The following is a 21,862-nucleotide window of genomic DNA, read 5'->3' on the forward strand; positions in this document are numbered from 1 at the left end:
CTATCTCTAAAAAATTAATAATAATAATAATGATGATGATGAAAGTGTTTTATAATGATGGTAACATTTTTTGTCAGCAGCAGTTCACCTGCTGAGTTACTTTGGGTCTGAGTGAAAAAAAAAAGTGTTTAAAATGGTACATTTTGAAAACCAATCAGAAAGAATATATGTACCCCCATGTTCATAGCAGCACTATTTACAATAGCTAAGATCTGGAAACATCCCAAGTGTCCATCAGTAGATGAGTGGATTAAAAAGTTGTGGTACATGTACACAGTGGAATACTATACAGCTACAAGAAAGATCTCTTATCTTTTGAGATGGCATGGAAGGACCTGGAGAGTATCATGCTAAGTGAAAGAAGCCAAGCAGAGAAAGACAAATATCACATGATCTCACTTATTTGTGGAATATAATGAACTAAGACTGATGAACAAAATTAACCCAGAGACATAGAGGTGGGGTACAGACTGACAAGCCTCAGAGGAGGAGGGGTTTGTGGAGGAAGCGATAAATCACAGAACTTGCATGTATGCATGACCAATGAACACAGGCAACAAAGCTGGGGATGGGGGGGCAGGGTGTCGATGGGGGAAAAATGAGAAACAACTGTAACAAAAACTAATAAAAAAATTTTTAAATAAAATGATAAATTTTGTGTATATTTCAACACACGCATAAAACTATAACAGATCATATTACATTGAGAGTTTAGCATTGCTATTTTTGAAAATATTTTGTATTTTAATTATTGAAAATAAAATTGGAATGTCAGTTTATTCACTAAGGGTAAGAAATTGCCCTAGCTGGTTTGGCTCAACAGTTAGAGTGTCGCCCACAGACCAAAGAGACCCGGGTTTGATTCTGGCCAAAGGCATGTACCTCGGTTGCAATTCCTCCCCAGCCCCAGTTGGGGTCGTGTGGGTGGCAACCAATCGATGTTTCTCTCTCCTTCCCTCTCTCCCTACCGCTCTGTCTGAAGATAAATGTTAAAATGTCCTTGGGCCCTGGCCAGTTTGGCTCAGCGGTTGCAGCGTCGACCTGCGGTACAGAGAGACCCGGGTTCGGTTCCCGCTAAGGGCACGTACCTTGGTTGCAGTTTGTCCCCGGCCCTGGTTGGTCGTGTGGGTGGCAGCCACTCGATGTGTCCCTTCACATCGATGTTTCTCTCTCTCTCTCTCTTCCTCTCTCTCCCTCCTGCTCTATCTGAACAAAAAATGGAAAAATGTCCTCGGGTGAGGATAAAAAAAAAAAAAAAAATGTCCTTGGGTGAGGATAAAAAATAATAATAATAATAATAAATAATTATCACAGAGACTAGAATATTTAAAAGTCTACATGACCAGAACAGCTTCTGTAGAAGGTTGATGGAAGCTGAATCATAATCAGAAGATTGCTTACAGAGTGTGGGGAATTAGGGAATCTGGGATGGAATATACCAGACCATCTAGGTCTACTGCACACCCCCCCACACACCTCTCAACAAAGGTAACTTTTGCCAATGGGGCTGTAAATTCTTTTTTTTTTTTTATCCTCACCCGAGGACATTTTTTCATTTTTTGTTCAGATAGAGTGGGAGGGAGAGAGAGAGAGAGAAACATCAATGTGAAAGGGACACATCAAGTGGCTGCCTCCTGCACGACCCAACCAGCGCCAGGGACAAACTGCAACCGAGGTATGTGCCCTCAATGGGAACCGAACCCGGGTCTCTCTGGACTGCAGGCCGACGCTCTAACTGCTGAGCCAAACTGGCCAGGGTGGGGCTGTAAATTCTTGATGCCTCTCTTCTGGATGGTCTGGGATGGCAGTGTTTGCTTCTGGCATGGTTTTCTGTATTTTCATAGTTGAATAATCTCCTCTTTGATTGACAGAGTCTTTATTTAGAAATATTGAAAGTGAAATGAGATAATGTACATAGTATGGTTTGCACAGTGCTGTTTTGTACCATGCATTTTACTATATGTCTTATTTACTAAATGTGTTGCTGTTGTTATATTAATATTATGTGAACTATAAATACGCTTTTTAAAATTGGTTTTTTAGAGAGAGAGGAAGGGAGAGGGAGAAAGAGAGTGAAACATTCATTGGTTGTCTCCTGTATGCCCCCTACCAGGGAGCAAGCCCACAACCCAGACATGTGCTCTGACCGGGAATTGAACCAGCATGGGATAATGCCTGCCCAACCAATTGAGCACACCAGCCAGGGATAAATACACACATTAAAAAAAGTTTTTCATTGCCCTGGCCGGTTTGGCTCAGCGGTTAGAGCATCCGCCTGTGGTCCGGAGAGATCCGGGTTCGGTTCCCGCTAAGGGCATGTACCTCGGTTGCAGTTTGTCCCCGGCCCTGGTTGGTCGTGCGGGTGGCGGCCACTCGATGTGTCCCTTTCACATCGATGTTTCCCTCTCTCTCTCTCTTCCTCTCTCTCCCTCTCACTCTATCTGTGCAAAAAATGGAAAAATGTCCTCGGGTGAGGATAAAATAAAAAATAAAAAAAAAAGTTTTTCATTGATTTTTAAGGAGGGGGAGAGAGAGAGAGAAACATCAGTGAGAGAGAACCATTGATTGGCTGCTTCCTGCACACCCCCTATTGGGGATTAAGCCCCAAAACCTGAGCATGAGCCCTTACTGGGAATGGAACCAGCAACCTCTTGGTACATGGGTCAGTGCTCAACTACTGAGCCACACCAGCCAGGCAATACACATATTTTAAAATATATTGCTAACCCTGGTCTGTTTGGCGCAGCGGTTAGAACATCAGCCTGTCGTCCAGAGAGGCCTGGGTTTGGTTTCTGCTAAGGGCACATACCTTGGGTGCAGTTTGTCCCTGGACCTGGTTGGGTCGTGTGGGAGGTGGCCACCTGATGTGTCCCTTTTACATTCGATGTTTCTCTCTCTCTCTCTCCCTCCCATTCTATCTGAACAACAACAACAACAACAACAACAAAATATATATATATGTAAATAAATTGCTGTACTCTTACATGTGTGCATTCATGCTTGGTAGCTACTCTCTTGCTTGTGATGATTTTGTAAAGTTTAATTCCCAGAGAATAAATTTAGTGCCACTTTCAAGTACTGACTACAACTATTACTGTTAGCAGAAGAGTTCAGACATTTTAAAAAATATATGTTTTTATTGATTTTTTAGAGAGAAATAGAAACATCGATGTGAGAGAGAGACATATATTGGCCGCCTCCTACATGCCCCCCCTCTCCAGAGATCGAGCCCACAACCCTGGCATTTGCCTTGTCGGGAATTGAACCTGGACCTGTCAGTCCGTGGGATGACACTCAGTTCATTGAGCCACATCGGCCAGGCAAGACATTTTTATTTTCAAAAAAAATTTTGGAAGAGCCCGGCCACTGTGACTCAGTGGCTGAGCATCAACCCATGCACCAAGAGGTCGCTGGTTCGATTCCTGGTCAGGGCATATGCCCAGGTTGTGGGCCCGATCCCCCATGGGGGGCATGCAGGGAGGTGGCCAGTCAATATTCTGTCTCATCGATGTTTCTCTCTCTCTCTCCCTTTCCCTTCCTCTCTCTAAAATCAATAAAGAAAAACATTTTTTTTTAATATTGGAAGAAAGTTGTATATAAAATTACTCTAGAACCAAACTTGAATCATTCATTCAGTATTTACTGTGCATTAGACACAATTAATAGCTGTGAAACCACTAATATTCAATTTGGTTTGAGTAAGTGCCCGCCTGGGGCAAAACAAATTTGCAAAACAAATGTTTTTAGTACTCTAGGGAAGTGTGATAAAGGAGTCCCCATATAACTTTTTAATTAAAAAAAAAAAAGTATTGATTTGTTGTTTCACTTTTTTATGCATTCATTGGTTGGCTCCTGTGTGCACCCTGACCAGGGATTGAACCTGCATCCTTGGTGTATCAGGGATGACACACCTTGGTTTATGGGGATGACACTTTACCCAGCCAGGGCCCCATGTAACTTTTTTATTTGGTTACTCCTCACCAGAGAATATTTTTCCTTTTTTGTTGTTGTTGTTGTTCGTTTGGTTGTTTTTTAGAGAGAGTGGAAGAGGGGAAGGGAGAGAGAGAGAGAGCAATACCTATGTAATAGAGACACATAGGTTGGTTGCCTCCTGCACAACCCCTACCGGGGTCAGGGCTCAACCTGCAACCGTAGGTCTGCAGGCCAGTGCTCTAACTGCTGAGCCAAACCTGCCAAGGCCATATAATTATTTTTAAATAGACATTTATTCTCCAAGTAATCTTGTGTGAGTACAGTTGACCCTTGAACAACACAGTTTGAATTGTGTAGGTCCATTTATATACAGATTTTTTTTCAATAAGCATGTACAGTACTATAAATGTACTTTTTCTTCCTTTGATTTTCTTAACATTTTCTTTTCTCTAGCTTACTTTATTGTAAGCATACAGTATATAATACATATAAAACACAAAATTATTATGTTCATCAACTGTTTATGTTATCAGTAAGGTTTCCAGTCATCAGTAGGCTATTATTAAACTTTTTGGGAATTCAAAAATTATATGCAAACCCTCGCCGGTTTGGCTCAGGATTAGAGCGTCGGCCTGCGGTCCAGAGAGACCCGGGTTCAGTTCCCGCTAAGGGCGCATACCTGGTTGGTCATGTGGGAGGCAGCCACTTTATGTGTCCCTTTCACGTCGATATTTCTCTCTCCCTCTCTCTCTTCCTCTCTCTCCTCCCACTCTACCTGAACAAAAAATGGAAAAATGTCCTCAGGTGAGGATAAAAATAAAAAAATTATACGCAAATTTTCGACTGTTGGGGAAGTGTCAATTCCCCTAACCCTTACACTGTTCAAGGGTCAACTCTACAATATTTTTATATTGTATATGCTGAAAATTAGTATACCTTTATTTGTGGGTTTAGGAGGCTGGGTAGTTAAGCCAGTTACTGACAAAATAAACAAAATCTCTGACCTCTGGGATCTTCTAGTGACAGTCTTACAGGGATAATCATATCCAGTGGCACAAAGACATAGACATGCCCCATGTGTTTATCTCTGTGTATTTATCCCAGGCTCTGGGATTGCATTGTGTCATTGAATGCTCTCAACCACACTGTCAGGGGTTGTCATTATTGTTACTGCCATGGAAAAGATGAAGGAACTGCAACCCAATGTCATAAAACTCCACAGTGAAGCAGCAGAGTGGGGACTTGGTTCTTAACTCCAGGATGCTAGGAATGCTTTTCTGTTCCTACTCTTCCTCTGGGTTTGAGAGGGGTTACTTTGAGCATAGGAGTAAGACAACTGAAGAAATAAATGACTTTCTTTTTCTGTGGAGCTGCATGGAAACTTTAGGACTCAGTACCCACAGCTTTGACCCATTTATTCCTTTGTCTTTGCAAGGTCAGATGATGGCCTTTAAAATCTTGGAGGTTCGACGTGTGATTCTCCCATTTGTTTTTTTGTTTGTTTGTTTTTATGTTCACCCGAGGACATTTTTGCATTTATCTTCAGATAAAGCAGGAGGAAGAGAGGGAGGAAGAGGGAGAAACATCAATGTGAAAGAGACACATCGAGTGGTTGCCACCCACACGACCCCAACTGGAGCTGGGGACAAACTGCAACCGAGGTACATGCCCTTAGCGGAAACCGAACCTGGGACTCCCTGATTTGCAGGCCAACGCTCTAACCACTGAGCAAAACCAGCCAGGGCGGGATTCCCCCATTTGTATTCCATAGAATCCCTCTGCAGAGTTACTGTTACTTGGTATAGCTGAATGTTTAGATTTGTCCTCCCTGACCCTTGTCTGAGGGTCACACTGCACCCCGACCCTGCCTTCCTAGTCCCCTTATCTCTGTGTTGGCCTCTTCTTTGCAGAGCGCCAGTGGAACATGTGGATTCCAGGATTTGGCTCTGAAGAAATCCAACCCTACAAAAAAGCTTGCACCACAGAGGCGCACAAACAGGTGAGGAGCCATCAGAGCCCCAGGACAGCCACAGCTGATCCCTTGCGCCATGTGTCATAGGGAGTGCACACAGCTACCATCACTGCAGTCATCCCTTTCCCTTCACAGCACACTTCACTCAGGACCAATGGTCCAATGGCCAGAGGCAGCGGGGTTCCCTGGGAGATCAATCTGATGTTTCCTGGGTGATTGGCTGTTCCCACAGGAGGTTCTCTAGTTTTTCTCTCAACTCTGATGGGCATTCCTTAAAGCTGTTGAATATAGGTTCTTCTAATGGGTGGAACATTATGGGTGGAACATTATGGGTGGAACACGCCCCTGTCCATCTCCTTAAAGAAGCCTTCCTCCATTGTTGGTGATAGGAAAATCAGATGTGGCCCTGTGACTGAGGACAGGTTAAGGAAAGCAGAAATATGTTGTACTTGTGGTGGGAGGTAGCACCTGCACTGCTCTGCCAGGCATTCTGGCCTCTGTCCTAGGTTCACCTCTGTTCTCTGTCTCTCACCGTGAACTGAGGAGTCGGTGTGAGAAACTACCACCACTTCTGTTGTGGAGCAAGTTGTCACTGTCATTGGTCAGTCTTCTGGCAGTGGTGGCTTCCCTTGACAGGCTATCTTTTCTGTCTTAATTTAACTGGCTATTCTGATTTGAAAATGAGTGTATTCTAAGCTTGTCAGACACAGCTGAGCTGTCTTGGCTGAGCGTCCCTTGCTTTTCCATAGCGTGGGATCTCTGGAGTGGGTGTTTCCAGAGCTCACAGAGAAGCCCTTCAAGGAAGCTGTCCATAGCCTGAATCCAAGACCACAGTGTTCTTCAGAAGGGAGTCCCTCCAGATAACATGGTCATTTTGTCTCTGCTCCCCAAATTCTCCACTTTTTAGTCCCATTTATGCATGTATATGTACGTATTTATCAACAAATATAATGTAGGAAGAATCTCTTGGTCAAAAAGAGTGAGCAAAGCAAATTAGTATTTTGGCCATAGCTGGTAAGAGTAAAATTTGAAGTCCATGATCTGACTGTTTCCCTGATGGGTTGTGATAGAAGTCGTTGGTGTCAGTTTCCTTCATTGTAGATCAAGTATGAAATGGCAACAGGCTCGAAACCAAGGCCCCTCCCTAATTTCTCCACCATCAGAGAAGAGATTGGGTGTGGATGGGAAGCCTAGAAAACACATGCTTTGATGGTCTTCCCCCTAGGTCCCCAAAAGGCAAGAGCTGTCATCTTCTGCTTTTAACTTTTTGCCGTCCTGCTAGCCTAGAGTAGTTGTGTCTTTTGGTGAGTGGAATGGATCCGCTGGCCTGTCTAAACATCTCTGGGGCCCTGCAGATTGTCCTCAGGTTAGATGGAGCTTGCTGAGCTGCCCTGTGCCTGTAGTTCCCGCAGGCTCCCGCCTGTGACGTACCCCATGCTGCCAGCTAGCCACACGTGGACGTCTCAGAAAGTTCCTGACTCTAACCTGTGCATTGCTTGTTTCTCTCTCCTTTCAGAGAATGGCATTGATCCGGAAAACAACCAAGAAATAACACATGGAAAGGTCAGGGAATGGACAACATTGTATTTGGAGATACTTGAGCTGAGACATCAGCCATCTCATCCTTGGATTTTTTTTTTTAATGCTTTACAGAGAAGCATATATTTTTTATTAACAGTGCAGCAATATCTATAATGACTGAGAGGATCTGCCAAAAGAATAAAGCCTCCTACCCCCACCATGGCCCCTTTCCCTGCCGTCTCAGAGAGGAGCAATGTATCTTCCAGAGAAGATTTTATTTGTGGTTGATTATATAAGTGATTGAATGTGGGACAAAGCAGTATGGTCTTGTTTGGTGAGGCAATATTAGCAGGATTTGTAGAGGTTTTTGTTTCCTTCTCCCTTCCTTTTCCCTGTACTTTATAATGTCGGTGTTTATATGAATATGACTTTCATTTGCTTTTCCAGAATAAAGAAGTTATTAATTCAAAGACACAGGATGCTTGGCTTCCCGCCTGTGAAATCCCAGAGCGGTTTAGGAGCCGCAGCAGGCTGGGTGCAGCTCCCTGTCTCCCTGTCAGCAGGTGGCAGCAATGTTACTCATTTCTGTGGTTAAGGAAAAAACCCAGGGATTTTCCATTACTTTATTCCAGGGAAGGCTGTACCATTGGTAGACATTTGAGTTCAGTTTCTCTGCCATAGAATTGAGTAGGGCGACCTACTCTCATGAGCCCCAAACTGAAAAGACATCTTTGTTTTAGCAAAGCCTTTTTTGACCTGTTCTTCTGGAATTCCTAGAGAAAGGTGTGTTTATTCTGGGCCTGAAGATGGATAGGCATTAACCTTGGGGAAAGGCCTGTCTGCTCTTAGTTGTTGGTATCTCCAATCCTGGTATTTTCACCATTGTATAGAGGAAACAAGGCCCCCTGAGGCCGCAGGGTCATGGCCTTCAGTGGCACCTAGCATCATCCTGTCCTGTGCCCAGCATAGTCCTTGTGGATCATGAAGACTCCCTGGGATTCAGGGAGTGTGGCTGTTCCTTCCAGAGGTCACCAGCACAGACACATCCCCCTTGTCCTGCTTTGGTTCACTTTCTTCTGAGGTTGGCCTGCAATGGGACCCTGCTTTTCACTTCCTCCCCCCACTCAATTTGGGCCAATGACCCCTCTCTTCACAGCCTCATAGATCTTTTGAGTGAGCAGCTTAAAGGCTGTGCTGATGTTACTGTTGCTCTTGCCTGAGGTTTCAACATAGTGAGCACCCAAAAAAGGGGCAGCCAGCTTCTCCCCTTCCTTCAGTGTCACCTGTCACTCAACCACCAGGTCACTCTTGTGACCTACCACCAGGAAGAGGATGTTGAAGGGTTTTGCTTTCTCCAGAACGTCCTGGTGCTGCTGAGTGATGTTCTCAAAGGATGTTCTGTTGGTGATATCAAACAGCAAAAGGCCTTCCACCAAGTTCTGATAGGAGCCAGTCACTGACCTCAGCAGCCAAGAAGGAATCCAGAGTTAGTTTTGAATCCTCCATTGAGGACAGAAAAGGATGAAGGAATTTGGGCAGTTTAGTGGAAAGAGCTGGGGTAGAGCCAAGAGACCTCATTCTTGATCAGCTGTGTGACAGGTAAGTAGCTTCATCTATCTGAGTCCTGTCCTATCTGCATATGGAAGGGACTTGTTCATGCAGCAAGTGTTTGTGAGCTGGACCCAGACCTGGCAGTGGGTTACTATGATGAATGAACACGGAACAGTCCTGCAATTGGGTAAATATAAAACTCAAGCCCAGCCGGTGTGGTTCAGTGGTTGAGTGTCAACCCATGCACCAAGGGGTCGCAGGTTCGATTCTTGGTCAGGGCATATGCCCAGGTTGTGGGCCTGATCCCCAGTGGGGGGCATGCAGGAGATGGCCAATCAATGTTCTCTCTCATTGATGTTTCTCTCTCTCCCTTTCCCTTCCTCTATCTCTAAAATCAATAAAGAAAAAACATTAAAAAAAAAAACCTCAAGCCCTGGCCGGTTTTGCTCAGTGGTTAGAGCGTCAGCCTGTGGACCAGAGAGTCCTGGGTTCAGTTTTTGCTAAGGGCATGTACCTCGCTTGCAGTTTGTCCCCGCCCTGGTTGGGGTCATGTGGGTGGCAACCACTCCATGTGTCTCTCTCACATTGATGTCTCCCCCCCACCATTCTATCTGAAGATAAATGCAAAAATGTCCTCGGATGAGGATAAAAAAATAAATAAATAAAACTCAACAGAACAGGGGCTGCAAAGGAGAAGTTCACAGGGCCAGGGAGAAGGGGGTCTGACCAGTTGAGCCATAATTTGAGGGACCCAAGTGAAGGGATGAGGATTTGTTTCAGAGAGACAGGAAGGGAGATGAAAGAGAAACATGGATTGGCTCCCTCCTGCATGTCCTATACTGGGGATCGAGGCTGCAACCTGGGCATGTGCCCTGACCAGGAATCAAACCAGCAACCTCTCCGTGCATGGGATGACACTCAACCATCTGAGCCACACTGGCCAGGGCCCATTGAAAGATTTTAAGCAGGAGCATGACACGTCAGCTTTTCATTTTGAAAAGATCTCTGGCCAGGCAGTGGAGACCAGACAGACGAGGAGGAAGAGAGAGGGCCATTGTAAAAGCAGAGATTCATCAGAAGGCTGCTGCCTAGATTGGAGTGGTGGTAGTCAAGTGGAGAGAGGAGTCAATTTGAAAAGTTGAAAGTAGTGCCCTTGCAGGCCTTGGTGACTGGATGTGGGGGTATAGGAGATGGATGTCACCAAGTGATCTGTAAGGGATTCTCTAACTTGGTGTGTCCATCTGTGGTACAGCTTAGCTCCCATTTGGGCATGAGGCCTTCTGCCTCACTAAGCTAAATAACCTCACAGGGCAGTTGCAGGGTTAATTATAAATGCTAACAATAGAAATAGCTCACAGTGTCTGAGCCCCCTTATGTGGTAGGGCTTCATATAATACATCATTTAATCCTCACAACAGCCCTGTGAGACAGAAACTAGAATTATCCCCACTTTACAGGTGGGAAGTCTGCTGAACATTCGGGAGGAGGCAGCAGGGTACAATGGGCACTGACTCTTCGTTGCAGGTGGACCCTGCCTTGGGTGGGCCGGGCTTCAGGCTGGTTCTCCAATACTTGGCCAGGATTTTGAGAGGGAAAGGTCAGTTTTTCCCCCCTCTTTCTCCAGGGATGTGGGCATTTGTTTTGAGCACCTGACAGCTAAATCCCCTGTCCATCCCCAGGACTAGCTGTTTAGCTCCCAAACAAGCTTCAGTTTAGATTTGGATTCCCCTGTGGAGAAGCTTCTGGAGATTAGAAACCACACACCAAGTTGAAGGTCACCCCCTGCTTCTTCACTTCATTCTAGCTGCTCAGATCTCCAGTAAATTCCTAAGAAAAGCCCAGCTCTTACTTGCCTTGGGGCTTTCCCTCATACTTACTGGCTTTTTAACCTCTCTGGGCCTCAATCTCCATATCAGTAAAATGGAAAATTAAAGTACCTACCTTATACTATACATAAGTGCTCATGGCCCTGGCCGGTTTGGCTCAGTGGTTGGAGCATTGGTCTGCGGACCAGAGAGTCCCGGGTTCAGTTCCCGCTAGGGGCACGTACCAAAAAAAACAAAAACAAAAAAAAAACTCAGCCCTGGGTGGGTAGTCAGATGGTTAGAGCGTCATCCCAGTACACCAAGGTTGTATGTTCAACCCCGAGTCAGGACACATACAAGAAGCAACCCATGAATGCATAAATAAGTGGAACAACAAATCAACAGATGTCTCTCTTAAATCAATAAAAATTTTTTAAAAAACCCCTTAGGGTCATGGGTTTCATTCCCAGTCAAAGGTATACACCTGGGTTATGGATTCAATCTCTGGCCTTGGGTTGTGCAGGAAGCAACCAATCAATGTCTCTCTCACACGTCAATGTTTCCCCCTCCCCTCTTCCCACTCTCTAAAATGGAAAAATATCCTCAGGGTTAACAACAACAAAAAATGGAGACAAAAAAATTAAGTGCTCAATCGGTGCTGGCAGCTGTTTCTTGTGCCCAGATCTCTCTGCTCTTAGCTTGGCTCCTTTGCTAGGTCTCAGCTCAAAGGTCATCTCAGAGGGGCCTCCCCTTCCACCTACTCTAAAGGACCCCCATCACACTCAGTCCCACCTCTGTTATCTGTGGTCTTTTTTTTTTTTTTTCATCCTCACCTAAGGACATTTTTTGACATTTTGTTCAGATAGAGTGGGAGGGAGAAAGAGAGAAACATCGACGTGAAAGGGACACATCGAGTGGCTGTCTCCCACACGGCCGAACCAGGGCCGGGGACAAACGGTAACCGAGGTACATGCCCTTAGCAGGAACTGAACCCAGGTCTCTCCAGACCGCAGGCCGACGCTCTAACTGGCCAGGGCTGTTATCTGTGGTCTTTATGGCACTTACCACATCTAGAAATAGTTTGGTGCGCTTATTCACTCTTTTTTTTTTCTCTTTCACTAGAATGTCAGCCCCAGGAGGGCAGTTCTGTATCCCGAGTCCAGAACAGAGCAGATGCTCATTTAAAAAAACAAATTTTGTAGGTAAACGTGGTATCGCGTCCTCCCACAATCACATCAAAGTTACAACTAAACTACAGAACCACCATCATTCAAAACCACCTGAAATCAAGCTGAATGGAAGTCCTACAACTACGGAATTAAAGAAGCAGCCACATCGAGACTGGTAGGAGGGGCAGAGGTGGACGGGCTGGTCCCACACCCACGTCTGGTGGATAAAAATCAGGACACCTCGGCTGGGAAGGTCCTCCTGAGGACTGAGAAGTCCCCATCCCACACCAGGTGCCCCACTCAGGGTTCCAGTGCCAGGAAGAGAATCCCCATCACTTCTGGCTGGAAAAACCAGTTGGAACTGAGGCTCAGGGAGGCTGACGCGGCTGGAGCCCCAGGCAGCTCCTCTTAAAGGGCCCGTGCACGGACTTATCGGACTTTCTCCCTCTAATCTTGGAGGGGAGGCGGCTCGAGGGGCGCCAGAGACATACAGGGAAGAACTGAGCTGTTTGGCATTGGGGCCAGGGCTGGAGAGGGGGCCTTCTCCTGGACAGAAGTGCTGTCAGAGGCCTTTGTTCCTTTGGTGAGCCCTGCCCTGGGGCAGCAGACAGCCGCCATATCTGGGACTCCAGCAACCTGGCTCACACTGGTAGCTCCTCGCTGGTGACTCCCTGAGGCCCTGCCCCACCCAACATTCAGGCCCACCCAAGCTGTTGCCAGTTACTTAACCATGGGATTGGCCTGTCCTGGATCCTGCTTCAGGTTTTCCTAAATTCTCTCAAACAAGCAGCATCTGGTCTCAGCTAGCCCCATACTTCATCATTAAGTAATACATAGAAACAAACACAGGGAGGCAGCCAAAATGAGGAGACAAAGAAACAGGTTCCAAATGAAAGAACAGAACAAAACCCCAGGAAAAGAACTAAGCAGAATGGAGATAAGCAATCTAACAGAGGCTGAGTTCAAAATACTCCTTATAAGGATGTTCAGTGAACATAGTGAGAACCTCAGTGAACTTAGTGAGGGCCTCAAGAGCATAAAAAAGGACCAGTCAGAAATGAAGGATGCAGTCAGAAATGAAGAAGGCACTAACTGAAATAAAGAATAATTTACACAGATTCAATAGTAGAGTAGGTAAAGCCAAGAAGCAAACCATCGACTTGGAATATAAGGAAGCAAAAAACACCCAATCAGAACAGCAAAAAGAAAAAATAATTCCAAAAAATGAGGATAATGTAAGGAGCCTCTGAGACAACTTAAAGCGTGCCAACATTCGCATCTCGGGGGTGCCAGAAGGAGAAGAGCGAGAACAAGAAATCAAAAACCTATTTGAAACAATAATGGCAGAAAACTTTCCTAACTTGGTGAAGGAAACAGACATACAAGTCTAGGAAGCACAGAGTCCCAAACAAGATGAACCCCAAGAGGCCCACACCAAGACACATCATCATCAAAATGCAAAAGGTTCAAGACAAAGAGAGAATCTTAAAAGCAGAAAGAGAAAAGCAGTTAGTTACCTACAAGGGAGTTCCCATAAGACTGTCAGCTAATTTCTCAAAAGAAACTTTGCAGGCCAGAAGGGAGTGGCAAGAAATATTCAGAGTGATGAAAAGCAAGAACTTACAACCAAGATTACTGTAGCCTGCAAAGCTGTCATTTAGAATTGATGGCCATATAAAGAGTTTCCCAGACAAGGAATTCATCACCACCAAACCGTTATTATATGAAATGTTGAAGGGTCTTTTTTTTTTTTTGGTACATGCCCCTAGCAGGAACCGAACCTGGGACTCTCTGGTCCCTAGGCCAACGCTCCAACCGCTGAGGCAAATTGGCCAGGGCTGAAGGGTCTTTTTGAAGAAAAAGATAAAATATATGAACAAACAAAATGGCAATGAATACATGTCTGTAGACAATTGAATCTACAAACAAAATGAACAGGTAGAACAGAAACATTCTCATAGATACAGAGAACATTTTGTTGGTTGTCAGATGGGAGGGGGGTTGGGGGAATGGGTGAAAAAGGTGAAGGGATTAAGAAGTACAAATTGGTTGCTAGACTGACAAACCTCAAAGGGAAGGGGGTTGGGGGGTGGGAAGAAATAAACCAAAGAACTTATATGCATAACCAATGGACACAGACAACAGTGTGGGAAATGGCAGGAGGGGGGCAGAAGGAGGAAGGAGGGGGGGCAATGGGGGAAAAATGAGGAACATCTGTAATACATTCAACAATAAAGCTTAAAATAAATAAATAAAAATTTGATGAAGGAATAGTAATATGCTCTAAAGCAAATCATTTCCCCCTCTACTGGCCCAAGCTTTCCATGGGGATAGTACTGGGGATAATTGTGCCAACCTTGCAAAATTGTCATAAGGATGAGTGAAGATTTTTTTAGCCTCACCTGAGGATATTTTTTGCATTTATGCGAGGAGGGAGGAAGAGAAAGAGAGAGAGAGAGAAACATCGATGTGAGAGAGACATATCAAGTAGTTGCCACCCACAGGACCCCAACCAAGGCCAGGGACAAACTGCAATGGAGGTACGTGCCCTAAGCAGGAACCAAACCTGGACCTCTCTGGTCAGCGGGCTCACACTCTAACTGCTGAGCCAAACCAGCCAGGGCTGAAGATTTTTTCAAAAAACATATTTTATTGGTTTTTGAGAGAGGAAGAGAGAGATAGAAACATTGATGAGAGAGAGAGAGAGATTGATCGACTGCTTCCTGCCCCCCACTGGAGATCGAGCCCGAAACCCAGGAATGTGCCCTGACCGGGAATCAAACCAGGACCTCTCAGTCCATGGGACAGTGCTCAATCCACTGAGCCACACCTGCTGGGTGAGTGAAGATTTTTTAAAGAGAGGAGGCAGGGAGCCCTCAGTTGGCTATGGTACCGTGCACATAAGGGTTGCTAGTTCAATTCCTAGTCAGGGCACGTACCCAGGTTGCGGTTTTCAATCCCTGTATGGGAGGCAACTGACTGATGTTTCACATTGATGTTTCTATCTCTCTCCCTCTCCTTCTCTCTGAAATCAATTTTCAAAACATTAAAAAAGAAGAAGAGGAGGCAGGGAGAAGGCAGGGCACGTGGAGAGGAAACTAAGAAACTCATTCTCATTGAAAACTTCCCAAGAGCCCTAGGATGGAGGGACGGTCAGTCACCTGTTACTGAGAATCTGAGGCTCAGAGAGGTGGAGTAACTGGCTCCAGGTCACAAAGTTAAGTAGTGTGCTTTTTGCTGTGGCAACTGCCCATGTTCACTGGCACAATGACATCCTCAAGACACCCTCTCTACACTTGTGATCCTTTGCAACACAAACACCATCTCCTCCATAAAGTCTTTAATTGCTCCAAGATATTCCCTGCTGAGCAGTTTCTGTTGCAAATTAGGTTCTCTAAGAGGCAGATTCTGAGATGGCTATTAGTGTCAACATTTACAGTTGACCCTTGAACAACTCTGGGATTAGGGGTGCTGACCTCCTGTGCAGTAGAAAATCTGCATGTAACTACACCTGACCCCCATATCCAAGGATTCCCAACCATGGAGTTCACCCTTGAATAATGGGTTTAAACTGTGTGGGTCAATTGGAAAAATCCACGTATAAGCAGACCTGCACAGTTCAAATAGTTCAAAACCATGCTGTTCAAGGGTCAGTTGTATTAGGGGAGGAAAGGAAGGAAACAGGATTGACCAGAAGAGGATTTATCTGTGATGTCACAACAATGGCTTCAGTGGACTCCATAATGAGTGATAAAGCAGGTTTGACCTTCAGAGTTGGGACAAGAAGGCCTGGCCTGTGAATACCCTCCCCCATTAGATTCACAGTGGATGTGGGCTGCCCCTGAGGGGTGGGGAGTTCTCAGGGAGTGTGGCTCCTCATCCCACAGCACTCCCAGCAGCTGGGGCGGGTGGTGGTGGTGAGGATGGGGGTAAGGAGGAGGCTATGGGTTCTTCAACCCTGCCTCCCAGATGCAGATCCAGCTCCTGGCCTTGGACTGGGGGCACTGGGCAGCAACAACCACCCCTTCATCTCATGCTCAGGCTCATCCAAGCCTGAGAACCTAAGGAGTCTCCCCCTGAAATTCCCGGCACCCATCCTTCCCTGCGCAGTGGCGTCCAGACTCAGCGTCTGAGCGTCCCAGCCCAGGAATGCTGCTGGAAATGGCCACATCCCAGCCAAGAGAAGAGTGGTGGCGACAGTTCTTGTCATTCAGTTCTCAGCATGTGGCAGGTTCTGGCTGAGTACATCTATCCATTATCTCATTCATGTACTCCCCTACTTCCACCCCCACTCCCGTGAAGTAGGATGTTTTATGAGGAAACAAGCTCAAGAACACAAGCTGCACACCTGCCTCTAGATTTTGGTTGGTTGGTTGACTAATTTTAGAGAGGAAGGGAGACATCAATATGCTGTTCCATGGTTGATATTGGATGTGATGGAACTGGTAACCCTGGCGTCCTGGGACAGCGCTCGCTCTAACCAGCTGAGCTACCGGGCCAGGCTAGCCCTTTCTGGTGGAAAGGGGCTGAGCTCTAACACTCCAAAATCCAGGAGCCAGGACTGTGCTAGGATACTGTTTATATGAACCCTTTGGGTATATTCTGCCATTTGCCCTTCAGAGAGACACTCTCTCCATCCCACCAGCACTGCTGAGGTTGGCACCACTTTAACCCTTTCCCTCCCGGAGTCAGCACTGGCATGGGCCTGCATGCTGCTTCCTGCTGGGGAGCCTAGGGATTTGAGTTTTGTTGATGAGTCGAATGCCCCCCCAGCCCTCCTCCAGCTTGATGTTCTCCTGCTGCAGGGCCTGCTGGATGGTGTCGGCGAGTGTGTTGAAGGCCAGGTCCACATTGCAGTTATTTTTGGCTGAGGTTTCCATGAAGGCCATGCCCAGGGAGGAAGCCAGCTCCTCTGCCTCCTGGGCCGAGACACACCGGGTGCTCTGCAGGTCACTCTTGTGGCCAACCAGCAGGAAGATTGTCTTGTTGGGACCCTGAGTGGCCATGACCTCCTGGTGCCAGTCTGGAATGTGTTCAAAGGACTTTCTGTTTGTCACATCAAAAACCAGCAGGACACCCACCACATTCCGGTAAAAAGACCTGGTGATGCACCTGATGGGATCAGAGAGCGAGGGGGAAGATGCTTATACATTCAAGACACTCCCAGAGGCAGGACCTCCCCTGCATCCACTGACTGCCTCCCTTTCCCCTCTCCCCCCATTGCAGTTCATTTCACACTGCCTTGTGCTTCTGTTCCTGGACTGTGTGTCTTTCCCAAGAGACTGCATGCTTCTCAGCTAGGGAGTGAGTTTGATTCACATACTCTCCTGACTGTTCCCCATTCCTGGAGGAGGCCTAATGTTTTCCTGAAAGTCCACTTCCGCATTCCCTGCCTGGCAAACGCCCACTGGTTCTTCAAGGCCAACACAAACCTCTCCTCCTTTCCCATCTCCCTGACCTCCCTCGCTATGCTCCTGGGGCTCCCTCAGCACCCACATCATTCTTCCCTCCAGGTCTCAATGCCTGGTGCTTCCCCTTGTCCCCAAGGCCTGAATGTTCTTCTGGGGAACAGGCGGCACCAGGTCTCAAACATCTGGCGCAGCAGCTTGGCCCACCCAGCTGTATTTGTAAGTTGAATGACTTAAGAGTGAAGGACCCGAGACTCAAGGCAATGACACCCACACCTCTACTTGGGCCACTGAGGCTGACGTCTCTGAGGGACCTCCTTAGCCAGGCGGACCAGCACTGATCCCCAAACCAGTGGTCCCTCACCTATTGGTCCCTCCCGCTTCTCCGCCTCCTCCCCCACCTCCCATCCACGGCACCCCTCCCGACCGCGCACCTGAAGCGCTCCAGGCCCGCGGTGTCCCAGAGCTGCAGCTTGACCCAGGGCCCGGCCCGCAGCTGCAGCGCGCGGCTGTAGAACTCCACGCCCACCGTGGGCGCCGGCTCGGGCTCCGGCTCGGGCTCCCGCTCCAGCGTCCCAGGCGCGCTCTCCACATAGCGGCGGAGCAGCGACGTCTTGCCCACCGCCGAGTCCCCCAGCAGCGCGACTCGAAACTGGTAGCGGCAGCCCCCCGCCTCCATGGCCGGAGTCTCTCCTCCAGCCTGCTTCGGTGTCACTGTCCGGCCCCGCGCCCTGCCCCACGGCAGCGAAGGGTGGCCCCGCCCCGCGCCATGCGGCCACTGAGCTACTGGTCACCAGCACAAGGACTGTGGAGCCTGGGGTGTTTGCAGCCAGGAAAGTTTGACCCCTGAGGAAGCTGGCAGGTGAAAACACCTGGGCATATCACTTCCTCTCAGAGCCTCAGTTTTCTCCTCTGTAAAATGGGGCTAATAGTAACCCCTGCTTCACAGGATGAAAAGATTAAACTAGAAGTCAGAAGGGGGACTGGAAGGAGCGATAACCCAGCACACACTGGCCTGAGACTAACAGTGCTAGAGCTGCCCAAGGCACCCACTCATCTATCTGTTGGATGGTTTCTCTCCAGTCCCACTCTCCTGTTAGTCCCCCAGTTGGGTCCCTGCTGCTGGACCTGGAGACACCCCTCTAGAAAGTTGATGGTTTATAGGTGCTCCTTTCCTGCCCCGGGATGGGGGTTGGGAGCTTCCCTGCAGCTCCACTGACCCTGACCTGGGGCCTTCTGCTCAGTGTTCAGGATCAACCTTCAACAGGCTCCACTGCTTCTTCCTGCCTGCCTGTGCTGGGCCCCAAGGCCCAGGGAGAGGATGGCACACAGTCTGTGGGAGAAGACGCAGACCAGATACAGACAACTGGAATTGCACTGGGAGTGCAGTTGGCCTGTGGACAGGACATCTACCATTTATGAGGTCAGATGGTCAGTTCCTTATGTTTTGTGGGCAGCAACCCTTTGTGAGGACCATAGTGTGCCCATTTTATTTTATTTTTTAATCCTTACCTGAGGATATTTTTCTATTTATCTTCAGATAGAGTGGAAGGGAGGGAGGGAGAGAAAAGGAGAGAGAGAAACATGGACGTGAGAGAGATCAACTGGTTGCTTCCCACATGACCCCAACCTGGGCTGGGGACGAACCGCAACCGAGGTACGTGCCCTTGGCAAGAATGGAACCCTAGACTCATTGGTCTGTGGCCTGACTCTCTACCGCGGAGCCAAACTGCCAGGGCATAGTGTGCCCATTTTAGAGGGAGGTTCAGATGTGTGGCTTGTCCCAGGTCATACAGCAAAGCCGGGACTCACATCTGGGTTTGTCTCACTCTTTATTACCCCCTCAATATGCCACAAAAGGGGACAGCAAAGTCCCAAGAGGACCAAGTAGTCACATCCCCCTTGGGTTAGGGCAAAAGTAAGGCAGACACATCTGTGAAAGGTCTGAGGCAGCAGGAGGTCACATCCACAACGCAAAGCCAGTGTGGAGCAAAATGGCTTTATTGCATACACCTGTGTGCAGGACAGGCCAGGCCTAGAGAGCTCAGCATTGAAATTTTTGTTCTCTGGCTTTTATAGCCACAAACTACAGAAACTAAAAAAAAAAAAATCAACAAAAAAAACCGCCCACATTCCCTTGGCACCGCTTGGTGCCGGGGCTGATATGAACTGTTACAGAAGCAAGGGAAGAATTTGTTGCAGGGTAGGAGAAGCTTGTTACAGAGATTAGGGCAGTCACTGATCTCTTTCTTTTTTATGGTCCCTCCAAGTTTTCCAAGGCCATTAACCCTTTATCTTCACGGTTCCTCTGAGTGTCAGTCCCAGGGTGTTTAGAAAACTGCTCAGGTGTTTACGTGCAGGAATAACTGGTCAGAATGGAGTTTAATTTTGTTAAAACATTATTAACCGTTTCAATCTGCTTCAACGATCTATTCCACCCTTTCCAGTCTGGCCCTCTGGCAATCCAGGGCATCAAGGCTTGGAGTTCTGGCTGGTCCCAAATAGGCGGATTTTACCAGTCTAACTTGTTTCGGCAAAGTGGTGGGGTGGGGTCACCGTTGCAACCATCACATCATTATATTTCCTCCTCACATGATCTTGTGAGTAGATGTTATCCTAGCCAGTTCTACAGATGAGCAAACTGAGGCTCAGAGAAGTTAAATAACTAGCTCAAGGTCACTCAGCAAGAAAGACTGAGATTAGCTTCCAAGTCTACTCAAGTCCAAGGCCATGTTTGCTATTTTTGTTCCTGGCTAGACAGGTTGGGGATCTGAGAAGGCCCAGGTTTTCTTCTGGATAACTAAACAAAACAATGGGAAGCCATATTGTCAGGTCTCTAAGCAATCTTGGCCACTGATCACCTACATGGTAGAGCCTGAGGAGCCCATCTCTGTTTGCCCCCTACCTGCAGGAGTAGGAGAGATGCCTGAGAATCTAGAAACCACGAGACGAGACGCCGCAGGAAGGGTGTGTGTATGTTGGAGGGATCCTCTCCCCTGGCTCTGCCCAAACCAAGAGAGTCTGTTCCACTCCCACCTGTCTCACCTATTCCTCCAGCAGGATGTCCTTCCCACCCCACTCTATTGGGCAGGAAAATATTTTTTGTGTCAGGTCCTTGAAGATGCTCCAGCCCCTTCTTTAGCCTCCACTGGTGCTCTGAGCTCCAGCCCTGCTGAGAATCTTTCCTTTTCTCAGCTCTTCAGAGGGCTAAGGACCACCTACGTCAGGCCTCAGGTTAGAGCCCTGCCCTCAGAAAGCCCCTCAGCAACAGGTCACATGCTGTTTTGTCCATTGTAATATCTGTCTCCCTCCTAAGATCAAGCCTTTTTTGTTTTTTATCCTCACCCAAGGACATTTTTGCATTTATCTTCAGATAGAGCAGAGAGAAGAGAGGGAGGAAGAGAGAGAGAGAAACATCTATGTGAGAGACACATCGACTGGTTGCCACCCACACGACCCCAACTGGGGCAGGGACACTGCAACTGAGGTACGTGCTCTTAGGAGGAACCAGACCCAGGACTCCTGGTCTGCGGGCTCTAACCACTGAGCCAAACCGGCCAGGGTGGATCGCGCCTCTTGAGGGCAGGGGCCAATAATTGTATTCTCAGTGCTTAACACAAAGTAGAAATTCAGTAAATATTTATGATTAAATGAATGAATAAAAGTGTAAGTGCTATTTTTTCAGTCAGTCAAATACCACAATCCAGCAGGACTTGAGGAGGTCCAGGGTCAGAAACGACCTCTTGGAGGCGGTGATGCTGAAACTAGTCTCCAAGGACAATGCGAGCTCGGAGATCAGGGAAGAAGGGCTGCTGGCGAAAGGCAGAGAAGTATGAAACAGCTTGAAATGCAGTTTGAACCGTCTTCCCCCAAACCTTTATGGTTAGCACCCATGGGCAGTGCACTGTCAGCATCAGACTCTTAGAACTTCCTCTCCCAGACACTGTTGGGGTCATGTGCCTGGCACTTGAATCGAGATGTCAGCTGGCCTATGTGACCTGGGGGCAAGTCATTTCCCCTCCTCACCCCTGCTTTACCTTCTGTTAAGTGAGGCAAATCATAGTGCCCACCTCACAGGGCAGTTCTGGAAGAACTGTGTCCCCTATCAGGTAAAGTTATGCACATCTGCATTAGACAGGTCTGGGTTTTAGTTCCAACTGCCACGTACCAGCAATGTGGCCTTGGTTGAGTTTTATTCATTCATTCACTTAATTATTTCAGTAAGTACTGGCTGTCTTATACACCAAGTAGTTATACAGCAGTGAAAATAAAAAGACACAATTCCTGTTCTTGGGGAGCTCACATTGTAATGGGGAAGACAGAAAATAAATACATATATAATGTGATGACAGGGAGCATTAAGTGCTATAAATAACAAGCAGGGCAAAGGCTTGAAAGGTAGCAGGGCACTGTATCAAAATAGGGTGGTCTGAGGTGACATCTGATGAAACCCAGGGGATGTGAGGGAGTCATGTGGCTCTCTGTGAAATCCAGGGAGCACAG

General features: G+C 47.4%; 2 protein-coding genes and 1 non-coding gene across 6 annotated transcripts in view; 2 read left to right on the forward strand and 1 right to left on the reverse strand.

The window, feature by feature from the left end:
* Positions 1-11,921, forward strand: part of TAF12 (TATA-box binding protein associated factor 12) — a 40,487-nt gene extending 28,566 nt beyond the window's left edge. For 2 of the 4 annotated variants that reach the window (XM_036257306.1, XM_036257309.1), the window contains 2 exons: positions 5,844-5,932; positions 7,422-7,641. In XM_036257306.1, the coding sequence (XP_036113199.1) occupies positions 5,844-5,932; positions 7,422-7,457 (125 nt within the window). In that variant the 3' untranslated portion in view covers positions 7,458-7,641. Of the gene's footprint in view, positions 1-5,843; positions 5,933-7,421; positions 7,892-11,904 lie in introns of those variants that run through there. The other 2 variants (XM_036257307.1, XM_036257310.1) reach the window with 2 other exon arrangements.
* LOC118627393 lies at positions 50-115 on the forward strand. The gene has a single exon (XR_004959139.1). It is a non-coding gene; the product is annotated as a small nucleolar RNA SNORD56 (small nucleolar RNA).
* Positions 11,922-16,612: 4,691 nt separating the features above from the next.
* On the reverse strand, positions 16,613-18,050 carry RAB42 (RAB42, member RAS oncogene family). The gene is made up of 2 exons (XM_036257452.1): positions 17,794-18,050; positions 16,613-17,063 (listed from the first exon to the last, which is right to left on the reverse strand). The coding sequence occupies exons 1-2, from the start codon at positions 18,036-18,038 to the stop codon at positions 16,640-16,642; spliced, it is 669 nt and encodes a 222-aa protein (XP_036113345.1). The 5' UTR covers positions 18,039-18,050; the 3' UTR covers positions 16,613-16,639.
* Positions 18,051-21,862: the final 3,812 nt, after the last annotated feature.

The sequence above is a fragment of the Molossus molossus genome, unplaced genomic scaffold, assembly GCF_014108415.1.
Source record: "Molossus molossus isolate mMolMol1 unplaced genomic scaffold, mMolMol1.p scaffold_m16_p_12, whole genome shotgun sequence".
Taxonomy (NCBI): Eukaryota; Metazoa; Chordata; class Mammalia; order Chiroptera; family Molossidae; genus Molossus; species Molossus molossus.